The sequence below is a fragment of the Aythya fuligula genome, chromosome 2 (genome assembly GCF_009819795.1).
Source record: "Aythya fuligula isolate bAytFul2 chromosome 2, bAytFul2.pri, whole genome shotgun sequence".
NCBI lineage: Eukaryota > Metazoa > Chordata > Aves > Anseriformes > Anatidae > Aythya > Aythya fuligula.
The window spans coordinates 86,001,739-86,021,529 of record NC_045560.1 but is presented as its reverse complement, the minus strand read 5'-3'; the positions used below and the strand labels follow the sequence as shown (position 1 = coordinate 86,021,529).

Sequence of the window (19,791 nt, the reverse complement as noted above, 5' to 3'; positions counted from 1 at the left end):
GATCTGAGAGAGAGGATCAGGAAGTACAGACTAGTCAGACTGACTTTGACCTCTCCAAAAGTCAAAAAGCAAAGCCCCCTGGAGCAGATTCTTAAGTACATGCAGGAGAAGGATGTGATCAGGAAGAGTCAGCTTGAGTTTACTGAGGGTAAATCTGATTGCCTTCTGTGATAAAATGATTGAATTTGTGGACATGTGGAGAGCAATGGATGACTTTGACTTTGACTTTATCACTTGCCAGTCCCTTTCAAAACATAGGGAGCCCTCATTGCAGCCTTTGAGTACCTAAAGGGGGCTTATAAAAAAGATGGAGAGCAACTTTTCATACAGTCAGATAATGACAGGGGGGAATTGTTTCAAACTAAGAGAAGGGAGATTTACATTAGAAGTTAGGAGGAAATCCTTCACTCAGAAGGTGGTGAGGCATGGGCACAGGTTGCCAGAGAAGCTGTGGATGCCCCTTCCCTGGAGGTGCTCAAGGCCATGCTGGATGGGGCTTCCAACCCAAACCATTCTGTGCTTCTATGATTTGTCACTGATTTCTCTTCTTGTGGACATAACTAACAAAATAATAGAAAACTCTAAGCTGCTCAGATGTGTTCCAATGTGGAGAAGTACCGATTTAATATTCACACATGGAAGCCAGTATTTTTTTATTTCATTAGAAAGAGGAAATTAAAAGTAATTTCCTTCTGTATGCTGAATTACAGGGTTAGTAGTACTATATTTGTGTTAAATATTAATATATAACCTTTGTCTCTCTTCTTGTTGTATTTTATAAGTGGAATAGGGTCTTTGAATAGCTAGATAACCATCTGATAAAGTCAAAGTGCAGGGAGAAGTGGCATTGATAATTTCTTAGTTGGGCAAGATTTACAAGAGTTGTGCTTTTAAATGTCTAATTATCCCTCCTGGTGCCTAGACTGAAATTTTAGATTCTCAGAAATCCTGTTGGCTTGATGCCTAAGCCCAAAAAAAAAATGTGGCTAAAAGTGCCAAAATGTATATGTCAATACATTACAATCTGTAAACAACTTTAAAAAATGGTCTCACCTAATATATAGACAGGGGCTGAAGGAGGAGAACACAGTGAGTAGAGAAGGCACTGCCATAATTTCTCTTATATAAGAACCCATAGGATGACATTAGGGATGCCGCTGCAGTGATGATGTTTCTCTACCTGTATCTAAAGCTCTTTTTGAACATTACCAGCATAAAATCACATGGCAGCTTCTCAAGTGGCAGTTAATCTGGACTGCAAGCAACCAGCAAGTATCCTGCTGGTGGCAGCAGACAACTTTCTCTGCACCAAACACTTCAAAGGACATAAGATGGTTTTAGACTTTTTGCAGCATGTTTAGGAGAAATAGAAGAGAGAGTATCACCCCTCTCTTCCTACTTCATCAGTCCAACACTTTCCTCATGCATATTTCCCCTCCTTTAGTTTGCCAGATCGTACCCTGTAAATTGGTGGAAGTCTTGATACAAGGCATTCAGGGTTGGAAACCCCTCAGCATCACAACCTGCTATATTTTGAATGGAATAATGATTGGTTATTAAATGAGAGAATTAAAGGAACTATAGCTTAATTTTTAGAGCGCTTGCCTAGAAGCTGTTGAATACTTAATATGACTGTGATACATTCACAAAATTGGAACCATATCAAATTAAGGCAATGAAAATCAACACAGGCACTATATAGGTAGGGAAGGTGATATTTATTTTAAACAAAACTGGTTCTCCACTCTTACAATCCTTCTTTCCTAGGTTTCACTCATGTAAATTGTGTGTATTAATGTTTGGAGATTGATCACTTGTGTGTCACAGAGAAGATGGAAGACGCCAGTTACTGAGTGCTCATTACATCTTCTGAATTTCTTTGCTGGTGACAATCAACTGCTTTGGAGCAGTTACATCATTCCCTTCAGGAGCCTGGGATGAAGACAGGTGCAACCCATGTCCGGTAACCATGCTGCCACCCTCCTGCTGTCAGAATGCAAGTCTTCTGCTGAAAAGTCAATTGTGTTGTTGTTTTGGTGCAAACACAACCTTCCTTATTTGCTACCAGTTTTATTCCTGTCACATACGTCATTGTCTGTTGATGTAAGTCATCCTTCCAGCCTGGTCTTTCTGCAGGAACACAGGGCATGGAGGAAACAAGGGCTCTATGGTTTTGTGAAGTCATTCTAGCTTGCTATACTTCTGCATGCTATACTTCTCCAAAATAAGTATATTCTCATTAACCTTTCCAGAGGGGCTAATACAACCAAGAACAGCAGCCTGCACATCCACATATACTCCTCCCAGCTGTGAAACCAGACCAGAGATGCCAGGTGTAAATATGCTCCTTCTGGAAGAGTTCCCTATGGAAAGAAGAAGAAACCAATATCAAATAAAGTGTTATTACTTTTTACACTACCTCCCCCTTTTGCTTCCCTGCTTAAGCACTACTGCAGAGGAACAAAATAAAACACAGGAAAAAAAAAAAAAAAAAAAAAAAAAAAAAAAAAAGAGCATAAAGTAAATAAATTATGATAGCAGCACAAAGGCAAGATTCCTGTTTTCCAAGCTTCATTTCAAAAGCTCAGATATGGAGACACAGCCCCTGGTCTTTTGCTTTTTAAGTTTTGTTTTTTTCATTTTTCTTTTCTTTTTTTTTTTTTTTTCTCTCTTGAAAGGCAATACTGTTCACTGATCTGAGGTTCAGAATTCCAAAATTCAATCACTAAGATATTTTATTTTTAAAGCTTTATAATCGTACACAGTGCTGTCGAATGACATGTGCGGGAATAACATTAGTTCCTCTTGGTATCTGTGCTATGCTTATCTCCATGGTAGCTAAGCAATTTAGAAAAGAATAAGCAAACAACTTATTGCTTCATACTTCTCTCCCCCAGCCCTCTTTCTACTTTTCTATTGCTTGCTGTTAGTATAGACTCTGATGTCAGGATCAGAAAATGCCAAGGTTAAGAGTCATGTAATCTAACAGTGCAGAACACTTTGTCTCCAGCCCTTGAAAGTCCTGATCCTGCTAAAGCTAGTTATTCAGTCTGATCCTGTCAAACCTGGAATGAAGATGGACTGAGGAGTGAGTACTGTAACTATCAGGTATCACTAACAGTTCCTCCCAGCAGCAGGTCAGTCAAGCCTTCCACTTCACACTTGCAGACCATAGCCCAAAGCCCTCATCCTGTTTCCCCCACCATGGAGCTAGTAATTCATATTTCTCGTGCAGGACTGGGCTTCCCTCCAAAACCTGGGCCTTCCGCATGTGGGATGCAGCCAACCAACACAGTGAAGAGCTATACTGGGGAGATGGGCTCCATCAGAGATGGAAGGTGTGTGTCTCACTTGAACAACAGCCCTGAACACCAGGCTCACTTTCACCTTCACTTGCAGGTATGATACTATTACATGACCCAGAATAGATAGAACCATAGAATGGCTTGGGTTGGAAGAGACCTTAAAGATCACCTGGTTCCAACCCCCTGCCATGTGCAGGGACACCTCCCACCAGACCAGGTTGCCCAGAGCCCCATCCAGCCTGACCTTGAGCACCTCCAGGGAAGGGGCATCCACAGCTTCTTTGAGTGACCTGTGCCCATGCCTCACCACTCTCTGAGTGAAGGATTTCCTTCTAACATCTAGTGTAAATCTCCCCTCTTTTAGTTTAAAGCCATTCCTTCTTGTCCTGTCATTGTCTGCTCAAGCAAAAAGTTGCTCTCTATCTTTTTCATAAGCCCCCTTTAGGTACTCAAAGGCTGCAATGAGGGCTCCCTGGAGCCTTCTGTTCTCCAGGCTGAATATCCCCAGCTCTCTCAGCCTGTCTTCACAGAAGAGGTGCTCCAGAGCCCTCTGATAAACTTTGTGGCCCTCCTGTGAACCTGCTCTAACAGCTCCACATCTTTTTGGTGCTGGACCCCAGACCTAGACACAGCAGTCCAGTTGGGGCCTCACAAGGGCAGAGGACAAGGGGACAATCACCTCACTTGTCCTGCTGGCCACTCCTCTGTTGATTCAGCCCAGGATGCAGTGGCCTTCTGGGCTGCACGCACACACTGCTGGCTCATGTCGAGCTTTTTGTCCACCAGAATCCCCGAGCCCTTCTCTGCAGGGCTGCTCTCAATGAGACCTTCTCCCAGTCTGTCCTCATGTCAGGGATTGCCCCAACCCAGGTGTGGCACCTTGCGCTTGGACTTGTTGAACCTCATTCAGTTCTCATGTGCCCAATTTTCAAGGGGGACTGTTGGGGGAGCTGTTGGGGGCCTTCTCAGATAGGGACTGCTGAGGGAGCTGTGCAATCCCCTCTGGGACCCAGGAGATTCCTCTCCCCAGCCTGCCAAAGTTCATCAGGTTTCTCCCATCCCCATCTAATGGATGTGGCAGCTGTTTTTCTCTTTGCAGGTGTGACCGGTAGTGAGACTGACCATGTACTTCAGAGACAAAGATACACTACTATGTGCATGGTACTAAGATGGCCAGACACATGGACCGACACATGGACCAAACACTGCCTTAGCTGGCACCTACATTAATGCAAGAGCACTCACATAAATGTAAATACAAGTAGCTAGGTCATGTTCCTTCTCTCAGTTTATCAGGTTTAGAGTTCACTAATGCGAACACACACACACACAAACCTTCACTCTGCAGACTCACAAGCACAGCACATTCACAAATCCTTTTGATATTACCAGAGGCTCTAAGCCATGCTTATACTCACACTTGGCCATGGGTCTTTACCCATGCATTGGCTCAAACCTTCAGTCTGTCCAGACACAGGTCTTCTACTTGCCAGGTAGTCCATCTTGAAGTGAATTACACACACATACACACACATGGAAGACTGAAATTAGCTTGGTAAATGTCGGCATACCAGACTCTAGTAGACACTATGGGCCCTCATAAGCTGGGGCCCCTACTGCTGTTACTGACACGTAGGCTTAGACCACTCCACAATCACACAGAATACAGAGTGAGATTACACAGAAAAAAAAAAAAAAAAAAAAAAAAAAAAAAAAAAAAAAAAAAAAAAAAAAACCAGTTAAGAGTAGGGTTTTATAAGAAGACAAGACAGACCATAGTGGGTGCAGGGCTCAGTCAGACTTGTATCAACTAGTAGCTTTCTTTTTCTTAATTGTGCTCTTTTATCCCCATATCCCTCCACTTTCCCATGCTTGAAATTCTCTCCACTCATCTTGATCCCAATCTTTTTCCACCTTTGTCTTTTCCCAAACAAACAACCCACTCCAATTACTTTTTCCCTACTGGTCCCAGTTTTAGTAAACAGCATTTGGTACTTCTGATACTGTTACCTATGTCATCTAGGCCTTATATGGTATTATCAACAGTGGTAACTTGGGTACTGTTTTCATTTAGGATTACACTCTCAGAAAAGTCCCTGATATTCCCCTCCAAGTACCTGTAGAGCTTGGCCTTCTCTAATGTAGCACCCAAATAAGAATTTGTGAAATCCAGACATTTCTCATGATGTTACTTTGCAAAGTTTGTCAGCATCTCACTCCGTTATTTGCTATGTTCAGCATTTTCTCCTGTCATGTCTGGTATTTTCTCATGGTCTGTTCTGTTGCCGAAGCCCACACACAGGGCCTAGTCATGTCCCTGCGTACTTCAGTAGGGAATGTAATCTATAATGTGCCCCAGTGCAGGAATGTTTCCCTTGCGTGGCATCAGAGAAAACCTGGTTGGAAAGGATTTCTGGAGGTCATCCAGGTGAGTCTTGAGAATTGCCAAGGAGATAAATTCATCACCTCTTTGAGCAATCTGTTTCAGCGCTTAGCTATGTCAGGGAGGAGAACTGCTTCCTTACGTGTAAGTGGAATTTCTCTTGTTGCAACTTCTTGCTGGAAAAGTTTACCATTCATATCAACAATATGTCTGACACAGGACAAAGACCAGGTAAATCTTCAATCAAAATTAACCAAATTAATTCATGAAAACAGAATTCAACTGCATGTCCCCCCCAGACTGTTGCAAGAGACTATAGGGACATGGAGATATGTCAAATACATTACAGCTTTCAGTTCTATGGAATCACTTTCCTGGCAGCAAGGCTGTCTCTTGTGCAGAGAAATGGAAGGGGACAGACTTGAGTTTAAAGCATAAAAGGCAGAGAAACTGTTACAGAGATTTAAGCAAATGAAAAGATACTGCCAGAAATTCAGAAAAGGAATGATACAACCTGGCCAAGGATGTTGGCATTGTCTGAGTTGCTAAGCAACTACATGATAGTTATTCATTTCAAGATTAAGTAAATTTTGCAATTTAAGGAATGAATTACAGTCTACTCTGTATTATTTAGAGGAAACCAAAATATACTTGGTAGTGATATAGTACTTCTCCTTCCTTTTTGCTGTACAGCAGTCTGCCACTAACATTTTAACACAATACTTAAGCAATATGAATTCCTTAAATCAAATTTGGATACCCAGACAGAAGCAGCCTTCTTTACTCATTTTTTTTCCCTTTTCTTGAGATGTCTTAATGTCACCAGTACTGAAACTATGTCTATGACTCCAGTCCTCCTTTCTTTTTTGTTTCTGTATCTCTGTATTTGTCAGTGTATGACAGGAAGATGTATTATAGTAATCAGTGTTCTACTGAAGGCACAGTATCATGTTTGATGCTTATGAGATCTATGAGCTAAAATAAGCCGTGGGTCAGCACAGATGTTAACTAGCTCCAAAAATGCTGTTGGAACCATCCCAGAATACTATTATTGTTTTAGAAAAATTGTTTACAATTCCCAGTTTGCAGCACTGGAATACATGACAAAGTGTGTTCAGACATTCTGAAGATTTATCTACAACCTCAAGATAAATTAAAGAATTTAGTGACGTTAAAAAAGATGCCATGGAGAAAGACATGCAGGATAAGAAAGGAAGGTATTTAAGAGTAGATCAACAGCTGATTGCACTTTTAGGTATAAGTATCTATGCCCTTTATTGATTTTTATCACAAAATAAAACTGAACCATATACTTTGTAGTGATCAATAGATCATTATATAGAGCTAGATAGTTGATACAATTCTGCTTTTGATTTTACTATCAATACAATAGGCCTAATGATAATTGTCAACCAGTGAAAGCTGGAGTGGTCACACAGATCTCAACTGGTCAAGCACCTGATTCATTTCTCTTTGTACGTCAGTCTCCTCACGTGGCACTTCCCAACTGCTCTTTGGTGAAGGAAGATGATTTAACATTTGCTGTCTACCTGGGGATTTGTTTATTTATTAATAAGGGGAAGTTTATTCTGGGTGTTATTTGAGGGTGAACAATAGCAACAGAACTTACTCAAAGAGCAGTTCTTCAGCACCCAGTTGCAACATGAATATTTATCCAGCTTCACGCACAAGTTCTGAGCATCTTGGCTATGCTTTTCTCCTTCTGCAATATAACCTCCATTGTTGGGAGACTGCTGCCATAGCAACAAAGGGCAGCAGAAGGCGAGAGGGCTGACAGTCATGTATATAAAGCAGGTTGGATTTTCAGGCTAATTAAAAGGTTTTGTGTTCGGGGTCACCTTGTAAATGAGATATGATGCTCAGAAAGCTGCGGCCAACGCTGCTCAGCAGAAAGTGGAACGAATGCACAAAGGCTCTTTTGGTGTTTACCCTTTCTTGAACACAACCTGTAATTTTCATGGTAAGCAATTGCTGTGGCTCTAGAAAATTGGTTGCTGGGTCATCTTGCTAAATAGACAGAAGTTGTTTTTTGTGAGCCGGACTGTAAAAACATTCACTCCCGCTCTGGTGAGTGATTTTTATCAGTGGACTTATACCCTCAGAATCTTTTCAACACACTTGGTAAAGGGCTTTACAATTAATTTTGACAAAGTCAGAATGAAATGGATATGAGCAGCTCCTCAAGCTAATGCTGCTCCCAGATATTTCATCATCTTGATCAGTTCAGAGCTCTTTCAGTTTAAGGCTGGCATATTTGTCAAATATTCATGTGTATATGTATCCATGTGTATATGTAGAGCATCTCTAGCCTACCTGAGGAACAGGTATGGAGGCACATGGAGCCTTGTTCTTACTTTTGTTCCACATCTGGCCTATGTTGATATTTCTAATTCACTTGATAAATCTGCAACTATAACCACACTTGCCACAGGGATATTGTGAAAATTAGTGTTTTTCTAAGCACTGGATTTTTTTTTTCATTTTTTTTGTTTTGGTTTGTTGGTTTTTTTTGTACATCAAAGGTGGAGAGAAGAAAATGTAGGGGTTATTTTCTTTGTTACATGTCACAGTGTGAAATAGATGACTAAATCAAACAAAGCTCTAATGGCATTTGATATGTAAGAATTCTGTAATTTGAACATGTAAGTAGAAAACATTTATTTTAGGGGCAAATCTAAATGCCAGCAAGCTACAAGGGCCAACTGCTCCCTAAGGGGCAGGGAGCTCGTAGATGGTGAGACCTCCCAGCAGGGCAGGAGGACCCATCCCACAAGGTGAGCAAGGCAGGCCCAGCAATCACGGCCAGCTTCAAACTGGTGTCCAAATCCCCAGGAAAGGTCACGGAGATGAGGCAGGTCCAGCACTATTTGTGTTCCTTAGGTAATAATAAAGGTAACAGTAACAGCAAGATTTATATGGTTAGCTTTGTAACTCATCAGTTTGTAAAATTTGGAGTCCAAATATATGGGAGAGAAAAAAAAAGCATTTTTACTAATTGCTCTCTTTCTTTTGCTTTCACCATAATCTCAGTGAGCTGAACCATGTTATAATAATAGTTCGTTCCTCCTCACTTGATCAAAAAAGAGTGGAAAATTAGATTTTTCTTGTAATCTTGATCTGCAACCATGACTATCAACCTCTAGATGTGACAGAGCTTACAAGTATGCTGAGCAGACTCAGGAAGTTCATTTATATAAGAGCTGAATTTCTGTCCAAGGAAAATGTACATCTATGAAGTTATGCATCTTCTGCAATATGCTGTTTGAGAGAAGAAATTCCCAGGATGAGTAAAAAACTGCCACATAATTGATGTCTACTGTACTCTGAAAAAAAAAATCACAATTTTAGATATTTTCTTGACATTTCTTGAGAGAAGAGCTCTGAAAGAAGAAATTTTGTTGATTTTTTAACATGCATCTCTTAAATTAGATTTGCTGTATCGCTGAATTTTTTTTTTATTTTTTTTTTACAACCAGGTATATATTCAAAGATTCCTTTAAATATTGTAACTTCATATGTGATGACCAGAAATGATATGAAATAGTCTTCAACCAAGACTTACTTAGTCTTAAGTGATATTAAATAGTCTTAGACCAAGTAACATCTTATATTTTATAAGAGATCTATTCAAAGCCATTTATGTCTGCTGAAACTTCTTGCCTGTTAGGCTTTAACCATATCAGAGAAACTCTTGAGAATGTGTTGGTCAAATGTAATAAAATAATAGAGAATAGTCTAACATTTAAAAGGTAATAGTACTTTGAAAGTAATAATAATCCTGAAGAAGGAAATTCTTTTATATTTAAATGGTAATGTCTTTAGCAGTGTGTTTCTAAGGTGCCTATGGGTAAAAACATTTATATCGTTTCCCCTATAAAAATGGCACCTACCAGTGATTTCAGTGACAGACTGTTACGAGCTTCTCTTTTTGTTTACTGATGAGGACTGGAAATTCCCATGATGGTGCAGAAGTGGCTTGGTATGTGTCATTACAGCTATACAATCACAGGAATTTTTAATCATTAGCATCATACGAAGTAAACATTTATGAATCTCAACAATTACCATTAAGAGTAAATGCTATTTTTGCAGCAGAGGTGATAATAAATATGGCCCAGATTCCCACAAAGTAACTTGTTAAATAATGATGTATGACAATAATTTTAAATTGCCTTTTCCCAGATTGTATATAAAGGTAGCTGCTTCTTCCTTTGAGGAATACTTGGAGAAGTTTGATTATAATGACCAAAGGACAAATACTAAGTAAATTAGAATCAAGTTATATCTATAGGAGTGGGAATATAACATGCTTTTTCTTAGCACATAACGGGACTTTTAGGAGAGAAGAAGGAATTGTTTTGAAAATTTTTATACTCTACGGAAAGGTATTTCTTTTTTACTGTCTGCAATACATCATGTTGAGACTAAATACATCTAGTTCTGAGCATGAAATATGCCACAATGCAGAAAACAAAGATTCCTGATTTGAATCAACAGAATTGTTACAGAAGTACCTTGCAATGTGTGCCCTTCAATTATTTTAATTAAGAAAATGAAGAGTTTTAAGCATAAAAAAGTAGTCAAAATACATGCAGTAAGCAGTGTTCCCAGAGCAGGGCAGACACTTGTGTCACCTTGACTCTGTGTTATGCAGAGCTGGAAGGACATGTTTACCAGTTGCGTCACATAACTCCTGTGACAGTTTTATTATTTATTACCTGCTAGAATTCACAGCTTTAGGTTAGGCATCCTATACATGAAGAACTAAACAAAGCAGGGTTTCAAAGATGGGAGAAGGTTGGGGTCCCAAATGCACCTGCAGACAGATGAGGGGGCTGCTAGAAGACACAGGACCTGATGACCAGGTGTAGTGGGTTTATGTGGCAAGGTTTTGGTAACAGGGGGCCATAGGGGTGGTTTCTGTGAGAAAGATCTAGAAGCTGCCCCATGTTTGGGAAGGGCCCCATTGTTTTCCAGATCCGAGCCAATAAGCGATGTTGTTTTGCGCCTCTGTGAGAGCATATTTAAGACAGGGAAAAAACGCTGCTCCACACAGCAGCCGGGAGAGTCAAGGGAGTGAGAGAACAGCCTTGCACCAAGGTCAGTGTAGAAGGAGGGGGAGAGGTGCTCCAGGCGCCGGAGCAGAAGTCCCCTGTGGCCTGTGGTGAGGACCATGGTGAAGCAGGATGTCCACCTGCAGCCCATGGAGTACCACGGTGGAGCAGGGTTCCACGCTGCAGCCCGTGGAGGAGACCACGGTGGAGCAGGTGGGCCTGCACTGACGGAGGCTGCCGCCTGTGGAAGACCCCTGCCGGAGCAGATTCCGGGCCGGACCTGTAGCCCGTGGAGAGGAGCCCACGCAGGAGCAGGTGACCTGGCAGGAGCTGCTGCCCGTAGGGGAGCCAGGTTGGAGCAGTTTTCTCCTGAGGGATGGACCCCGTGGTAGGGACCCATATCTGGAGCAGCTCTGGAAGAGCTGCTGCCTGTGGGAAGCCCACGCCGGATCAGTTCATCAAGGACTGCATCCCGTGGGTGGGACCCCACAGCACAGGGGACGAGAGTGACCGAGAAGGAGCGGCAGAGAAGAAGTGCTGTAGACTGACCATAACCCCCATTCCCCTGTTTCCCTGCGCCACTCAGGGGGAGGAGGTGGAAGAGGGTGGATGGGGGGGGGAAGGTGCTTTTGTTTTCTTTCCTTTGTTTCTCACTTCTCTAGTTTGTTAGTAATGAGCAATAAATCTTACTGTCTCCCTATGCCGAGTCTGTTTTGCCCGTTACAGTAATTACTGCATGATCTTCTTGTCCTTATCTCAACCTTTGAGCCCTTTTCATCGTATTTTCTCACTGTTCCTCTTTGAGGAGGGGGAGTGAGAGAGCGGCTGTGGTGGAGCTCGGCTGCCCACTCGAGCGGAACTACCACACCAGGACCTGCTGATGGCCACAGTGCAGGCAGGTGTGGCCGACTGCATCTAGGCCTGCAGCACCAGTGCTGGCAACTGAAGGTCTCTGCAAGGAGCACAGGGTCTCCTAAAGACTCACCCCACTCCAGACCAGCCCTGGCAATTTGTGGAAATGGATTTCAAAGCAAACCTGCTCCCCTCACATGGGAACACATCTGTCCATGTAATCATGACCTGCCCAGGGTGTTGCCCACATCCCCACAGGCCACCCAGCTCTTCCTAAGACATTTCCCAGTGCCCTGCAAATGCTTCCAGACAGCATAATAAATTACTAGGGGCTTACTTCGATGCCAAACTTCAGAACAAGCTTGTGGGCTGTTCATTTCCCTGAGAGGTTTCTCCTTTTCACTGTGAACATCACTTCTAGTCTCTGAGTCGGGCACGGTGAGAGGAGGACACCTTGACCAATGCTGTCACCAATGGGGAATATCAGCTTAAAGAGTGAATGCCAAGAAAGGTGTCACTCTCCAGCTTTCACACTTCCATGTCCCAGCCACACTATCATCCCACTAAGAATTCTGGCCTTGAGTATTTCTGCTCTGCTGGAGAAAGAAACATATTTTGGACAATGCTCTTAGTCATATGGTCTGAATTTTTGGGTAGACCTGCTTGGTGCCAGGAGTTAGACTCGATGATCCTTGTGGGTCCCTTCCAACTCAGGATGTTCTGTGATTCTGTGATTCTATATTAAAAAGCAGCTGAGATGAAAAATCTCATAAGCCATGGAAAAGCAGGAAGGCTAAAAGCTGTCAAGATGCACCAGTCAAAACAGACTAAAATTGTTAAAGAAGTCCACTCATTCATGATATAATGTGGAAAGAAAGTAATCTTTATATTATTTTGGCAAAATATTCTCCATTAATGTCCACTAAATAAGGTAATAATTAATTACAGGATGGAGGATAAAAGCAAGACAGAGGGAAATGTACAACCTGAGGAAATTATTACCCTTTATACCACAAAATTATTGTTAAAAACTGTAAATATTTAACAGCACAGAATAATCTTTGTTAATTGGGATAACAATAGGATAAAATTTAAAATAAAAATTCCTATTGCATTTTTGTAAAATGGTTGAGGACTCTAGATGCTGTGATTCAGTTCTTGTTTTGGAAGTGTTGTTATGTGTTAGAAGCCTGTGCCACTTCTCTTCATGCTGTAGAAATCAACTTATTCAACTACTTTGATAGTGTTGCAGTAACAGCATTAACAGTGTGTACTGGGTCTGGTAAAACCACCACACAGTGAGAAGAGAGAATGCACAAGGCCTTCCTGTATTATGCAGCTGGCACAATCTAATCTGTAAATTGGTGTCAGTGTCAGGAGAAAATGTCTGAAATTGAATGCTGTTCGCAAACAAATCAAATGAACAGATTTAGTCCAAGTCAGTACAGCTTTTCAGTCTATGATTTAATGATTCTGTGATTCTATGATTTTATAGAAGGACAGTGAGGTTGTAATGGCAGCACAGTGAATAGCTTTTTCCACAGGGTAGAGGAGACCGCCTAATCCCAAAACACACTGACATTCCTGTAGAGTGACATGCAGGCAGTAGTTGAGGATGAGGAAAGGATGCTTACTGGACAATTAACCAATTTCAAGAGCTCCCAACTTCAAGAGCTTGCCACACTGAGCCCACCAAAGCACAGAAAATTCACAGATCCTATGAGCAGCATTTCTCTTTCACCATCCCCTGCCAGAAAAAAAATATCTCATCTCCCCCTGCCCTGCTGGTGTTCTTAGAAGTGGAAAGCAGCAGAGACATGAAGAAATGGTTCAGCTCCACAGCTGGAGAAGGCAGCTGTGACACATTGAAATAACACACACAACTCGTTTCTTTCTGTTAAGAACAGGAAATTTTCAGGACACATTTAATATTCAGAATGCTAACTTCTGAATACTCTTTAGTGTGTTGATTGTCAAGTAAAAAATCCTGTTTCCAGTGAATTTATAACCCCTTTCCTCCTCACCTCTTCTTTTCCCATCAGCAGTATATTCAAACCTATACTGTATAAAACTCTAGTATCCCATTAGTAGTTTCTACAGAATAAATAGCATAGATAGAATATAAATAGATAGAATATAGGAATATAGATATGGAAAGAACATGTTACAAAAAATACCTACACCATATTAAGCTGATTAGCTCTGAGATGATCAACAGAGTGCCAGTCAGCATATAAACTGATAGAGACATGTCTGATTTTTCAAGCTTCACACATCTAGAATGTAAATTTCTGACAGGACTCACATTAATGGATGAACACTGTGTGATACTATTACAAATCAATACACTAGGCCTCAAATTCAAAGTAATCGTGTGTAGAAACTAATTTGAAAATGAAGACTACATTTTAAAATATATTTAAAACTAAGATATATATATATATATATAAAAGGTTTTGAATGGTATCACACCAAACACCCCATAACCAAGCCAGTTACCTACTGTCTTCTTGTCCTAGAAACATTTCACCTGCCTGCTGCCGGTGCTCTTGCTCTCCAGCTCTGCTGCCTAACAGATGACATGCGCCTTAAAAACACTCTGCCTTCTGCACTCCTGCCTCGTATTCTGTCCACTGTCTTTAGAGCTGGCAATCCACACCTCGACAATTCCTCAGGCCCTTGCAACCCAGGCAAAGCAGGGGGAAGGGAGGGAAGTTGATGTGCTTTTTCTTTATTGCTGTTTTCTGGCAAGTTCATGCAGTAACATTGTGGAGTGAAGTGCGACTAGTGGTTGGAAGGAGTACAAGGAAAAGGATATCTGCATACTAAGGCAAGGCAGAGTAGTATCAGGGACGATTTAGATCTCTTTGGACTATCTTGTGGCAACTCTTCAATAACTAATTCCGAGGAACAGCCAGTTTTCTCATTTTTTTTTCCTTTTGTTGTGCCAGTCTGGTCAGGAATAAGTATGCTTGACATTACAGATACTCCAAAGGCTGTACTTCATCAAAGTAGCTAATAATCGTAATAGACATTATGCTACTTCTTTTGTGATAACAAGTTTCTTGAATTACTTGATCAGTGAAACTATGTGAAATTGAATGTTAAGTATCTATGAAACATGAAACACATTTCAGTAGTAAAGGGGAAGAAAATGAAAACTCTCTTCCCCTTCAGCAAGGTCAAGTTTTTATATGCAAATTTGGTTTCTTTCACTGTAAAAGCAGTCTTCCGCACTATTCCCCTGGGTAGCAATCCCATCAAGCTGTTTTCTTTCAGGACTGTCTTGCATATAAACAGTAAGAGATCTCACAAATGAGTTTGAATCTATCCAGAAACACTTCGTGTGAAAATCACTGATCCCCAAAATCTCCTGCTTCAATTAAAGCTTTCCCCACAAAAAGCAAAATGCCAAGATGTGAAAATACCTGTAAATATAACTTGTAACACCCAAGTTTTGATACCTACTTCATTTCCTTCACTGACACTGATAAATATGTTAATTTACACAGCTTTCGGTTCTTTCTCTAAAGAGTAACATACAAGAGAAAGTTTATTTTTTTTCAAATTTTTATTCTCAACTTGCCTAAAGAAAATGAACAAAGGCCTACATTAAATACTACACAAAATATTAACATTGTTGAGGAGCTTATCCCTGAATATTCTCCATTTCTACATCAGTCACCTGCACTGCAGTTTACAGAACAAAACACGTATCTGAAGGTTTTCTTGGCTGTGATTCACTATGACACATGCAAACTGCAGCCCGACAGGCTCCTGTTCAGCAGAATTTTCCAAGGTGAACACAGTCAACTGTTTGTACAGTGATAAAAAACAGATTACAAATAATAAAAAAAAAAATCAGTATAATAAATATATTTCTCAAAAACAAATGAACCCACAACCCTGGAGCACATTTTTCAGAAGACAAAAAACCATGATTTTCTGCTCCGGAAATGCACTTCGTAGTAAATGCTATATAATCACCTGCAGGTTATCCAAACATTTCCAAAACCTTTCAGGAAAGAACCAAGTACCACAAGAAGTTTCAACAGCAATCTTTGAGTGAAAGCCTTCATAAAAATGCAGTAGCTTCAGACCAGAACCATGAGCGATCATCAGGCTGCTTTGTGTCCTTATCAAAGCCATCTGTAGTATAGTTTTTAACGAAGTCTCGGATACCCCACCTCTTCAGTCAATGTTTTTATAAAGAGTGGTAAGCGTCAATTTATAGAATTGACAATTTTAGAGTTAAAGGCCAACTTAAGGAGGAGGATCTTCTCCTCGAATAGCTTTGTACTTTGCCATGTCTTCTGGGAACACCTTCGTAAGTTCTTGAATTAACAAACTTTTAAATTTCTGGAAAGGAAAAGAACATAATTATCTTAAAAAAGACCCCACACATCCAAAGTAATGTTTACAAGAGTCAAAGAAAACACTAGCATGAAATCTGCTAGAGAAGGATCAGACTAAAATGCTTTTAATTAGTTATAAATCAACTAGCATCTTCACCTAAGAAACATAAAGCAGTGGTATCTCTCTGGTATACTCCGGTGCATCAATACTTGTCTAGGGTCTGGTCTCCCTATCTCTAAGCAGTTTCTTCCATGCATTATAACTTAAGGAATAAAAAATTGCATAAAAAATATGCTGGACTCAGAACCTTAACCTTCAAATATTTTTTTTCTCCTTACTTTTACCACCACATTCCTTTCAGATGCTTTCCATGAATTTCTTAGGACAATTTTGAAGCAAGAATCCCTCCCTGCTGCAACTACCTTCTCATCTCCTGGGATGGAAAAGAAAGTACTGGAGTAGTCCTATGCATTTTATTTCCCTTTCTAGTAGAAGATGATGATGGAAGGATATGGTAAGTAAGTGGCATTACTGAAATTAAAGGAAAGCAAGTAGTCTTTTCCCCCCCGTTACCCATCCAAGATCACCCAGAACAAACAGGAAGTCAGATCAGAATGAAGGCCATTCAACTTGTTTTAAATACAGTCTCCAGAAAGTAACCATAAACACTTCCAAGTTTAAGACATTCTGTTCCAGTCATACACCCTTCACTGTGAAGGTGACTTGTTTAGATGATGTTATTGATGCAAAGCTGATAAAGGACATGCCCACTTGATTTGCTGTGTAATCCCCTCCACCTCTAAGACGGAACTCACACCTGCTTCAGAAATGCACAACTGTTCCTACAACTTTTACAAGCAAGGTCCATTCTATCAAAAGAAAAAAATGCTGAGAATATACAGATACATGTATGTCTGCATTCTGCAGCATCCTCCACACTAATTTTAAAATCAAGCCTAAGAACATTATGAAACACAAACACCCATTTCTTAAGTCTCACTGAACCTCCTTTTCTAATTTTGCCATTCAGCAGTAGTTAAGACCGTATACCAGAATGCTTAAGTTCTTTCTGGATAAAAGTGCAAGTTCAAAAAACCCTAAACACTGGCATACATTTAAAGTCATTCAATAAAGACTAACTTGTGCTCATATAGACTATTAAAAATGGCAAACATGATAAGACCCATTCAAGACTGTAAAAATACCCCTTCTGTTTTGCTTATTTCTAAATTTACACACGTCATGCTGTTACAGATATGTAACAGTGTGAGGTACCCATTAGTATTCAGAACACAAATAACAAAAGATCTGCAACACTATATACTTTTAGTCGAAATGAATTCATAGCAACATCTGCATCTCCAGCTGTGAATTGCAAGCTTCCTGTACTGGCCTCCCTGTTAAGACAGAAGGATGCAGAGCAATCCCTAATGCAAATCACATTAGGGGATTTAATAACTGCACAAGTGAAATCCCTCCCCCCATATATATCTGGGGAAAGGACTGAACCAAATCCATTAGAAACTTCATTATTTCTGGCTTACCTTCATTGTGTCAATTTTTCCTTTTACTTGCTCATTTTTAGCCAAAGCTCGCTCCAGACACTCTTTGGTGTAAAGCTGAGGGTTGCGACCTTGATCTATGTATCTGAAAATAGAACAGATACTGCCTAAGGGACTGCATTGGTACTAGAAAGTTCTCCAAGGAACATAAGTATTCGCTCTGATTTTTTTTTTATTACTATTTTCTGACGTGAATTTTGAAGAACACAGTTTAGATTAGTCACTTTCAAAATATAACTCAAGGAAAAGAGCAAGCAGCTCTCCTGACATGCTGTTTTAAATCTTTGTTTCCAGAGAGCCTGGATCTTTGAAGAAAATATCAAAAATATAATACCCAGCTCCTCTCATACAATAGCTACATATGAAAGTAGAAAGGTGAACCCTTCCATGGTAACTGCAAGGGTAATACCTATAAAATAGTTTAGTCAGCACATGGTAAGCAATTAACGCATAAGACACCACGCAACTCGAGGAACAAGTATATGTACAATATTAAAGAGTAAAAATTGTATCAGCACCTGAACAAGCAAACATAATATAGCAAAATAAAAATATGCTTAAGTATTAGACAAAGGGAAACTCCATCCCTGAATGAAGAAAAAGGAATATTTAGGAGTACTATCATAGATAAATAATGAACGAAAGGCCTATGAGAAAGCCCCATACAGATAACACCATACCAGAACATAGCAAACCAATGATATTTTTGTTTTTACAAGATGCTGACAATTTACTAGTCTTCTGCATAAAAGCTGCCTTGTAAAGCTCTTATTCTACAATCAGAATTTTACTTTTAACAGTTAAATCTCTGACAGGAGGATGATTGCCACTAGTGAAATTAAAATACCTATGTACTGGCCTAATTTATTTTTGTTTGCAACTCTACAAACCCGATTCTAACCTAGTGTAGAAGTGCATTTCCAAAAGGAAGGATTACTTACTGTATTACTAGATGGACAGAAGCTATATTACTGCCTACATGTATAGTGTCATCCAACGTAAATTAAAAAATATGTGTGGAAGAGATGAAATCAGGCGTATAGTTTATAATTTCCTGGTACCCCCTGGAATGTGGTTTTGGGAGGAGGTGCTGAAGGAGAAAGCCCCCAGAGTCCCCCAGCACCCGCCCCAGGCAGGAGGGCACTCACTCGAACACCTCCAAGGGCACGCTGATGTCGTGAAGCTGCTGCCGGCACTTATCGATATCCTGCAGGCCCGTCACCATGAAATTCCTACAAGGAGAAAACGGGGTGGGTTGTGAGGAAAAACAGGCACCAGGATGGGATGTGGGTCATGTTTGGGGTGGGTTTGGGGTCGCTTTGGGACTGTTCTCGGTTGGGACTGGGGTGTTTTGGGTGGGCTTAGGGGTGTTTCAGGGCGTGTTTAAGGTATTTTGGGTTGGGTTTGGGGTGTTTTGGTGTGTGTCAGGTGGGTTTGGAGTTTTTTGGGGGGGAGCTAGGGTGTTTTGGAGATGTTTTGTGTGGGTTTGGGGTGTTTTGGGTTGGGTTTGGGCTGTTTGGGTCGGTTTTGAGGTGTTTTGGGGGTGTTTGGGGTGGGCTTGGGCTGTTTTGGGGGTGTTTTGGGTGGGTTTGGGCTGTTTTGGGGGTGTTCTGGGTGGGCTGGGGCTGTTTTGGGGTTGTTTTGGGCTGTTTTGGGTGGGTTTGGGGTGTTCTGGGGCTATTTTGGGTCAGGTCTGGGCTATTTGGGTCGGCTTGGAGATGTTTTGGGGTGTTTCAAGTGGGCTTGGGATGTTCTGGGGGTGTTTTGGGTGGGCTTTGGGTCGGGTTTGGGCTGCTTTGGGGCCCGTTCAGGGGGAATGGCGCCGCGCGGGAGGCCTCACAGCTTCTGGTTGAGGCCGGCCTGGCTGCTGGGCTGGAAGTCGCTGACGATGATGCCGAGCTGCCGGATGTTCTCCACGAACTTCTCCAGGTGCTCCTCCAGCGAGTCGAACTTCTCCGACATCGCCATGGCCGCCCCGGCCGCCGCCACCGCCCCGCCGCCGCTTCCGGCGCACCGCGCATGCGCGGGAGCAGAGCGGGAGGGAGGGAGGGGAGGGTCAGGGGGAGGGGAGGAGGCGACGCCCCGCCCCCGCCCATAGCCGCCCAAGATGGCGGGTGCCTGTCAGGCTCAACCAGGCTCCCACTCCGTTTAATTAAACACCTAATTAAGCAAAGCGCCGGCTGTCTGTACCGTACAGTCGGGCGGTGTTTCGCATCGTGTCCTGGAAGTCGGCATTGCGCTGGCTCCCTGCGGAACAC

The 19,791-nt window shown here is 41.4% G+C and overlaps 1 protein-coding gene across 1 annotated transcript; it reads right to left on the bottom strand.

The window, feature by feature from the left end:
- Nucleotides 1-15,499: 15,499 nt before the first annotated feature.
- On the bottom strand, nt 15,500-19,530 carry MED10 (mediator complex subunit 10). The gene is made up of 4 exons (XM_032181720.1): nt 19,374-19,530; nt 18,682-18,765; nt 17,516-17,618; nt 15,500-15,974 (listed from the first exon to the last, which is right to left on the bottom strand). Exons 1-4 carry the CDS (start codon nt 19,499-19,501, stop codon nt 15,879-15,881), a joined length of 411 nt encoding a protein of 136 aa, XP_032037611.1. The 5' UTR covers nt 19,502-19,530; the 3' UTR covers nt 15,500-15,878.
- Between the last annotated feature and the right edge of the window lie 261 nt (nt 19,531-19,791).

Bases quoted from the DNA above. Each gene is read 5' to 3' on its own strand.
- MED10 (XM_032181720.1), bottom strand. From the start codon at position 19,501: ATGGCGATGTCGGAGAAGTTCGACTCGCTGGAGGAGCACCTGGAGAAG. The intron at 17,619-18,681 runs GTGAGTGCCCTC...TTCTATTTTCAG, and splicing joins GTGCCCTTGGAGGTGTTCGA to ATACATAGATCAAGGTCGCA. The intron at 15,975-17,515 runs GTAAGCCAGAAA...TTTCCTTTCCAG, and splicing joins GAAAAATTGACACAATGAAG to AAATTTAAAAGTTTGTTAAT.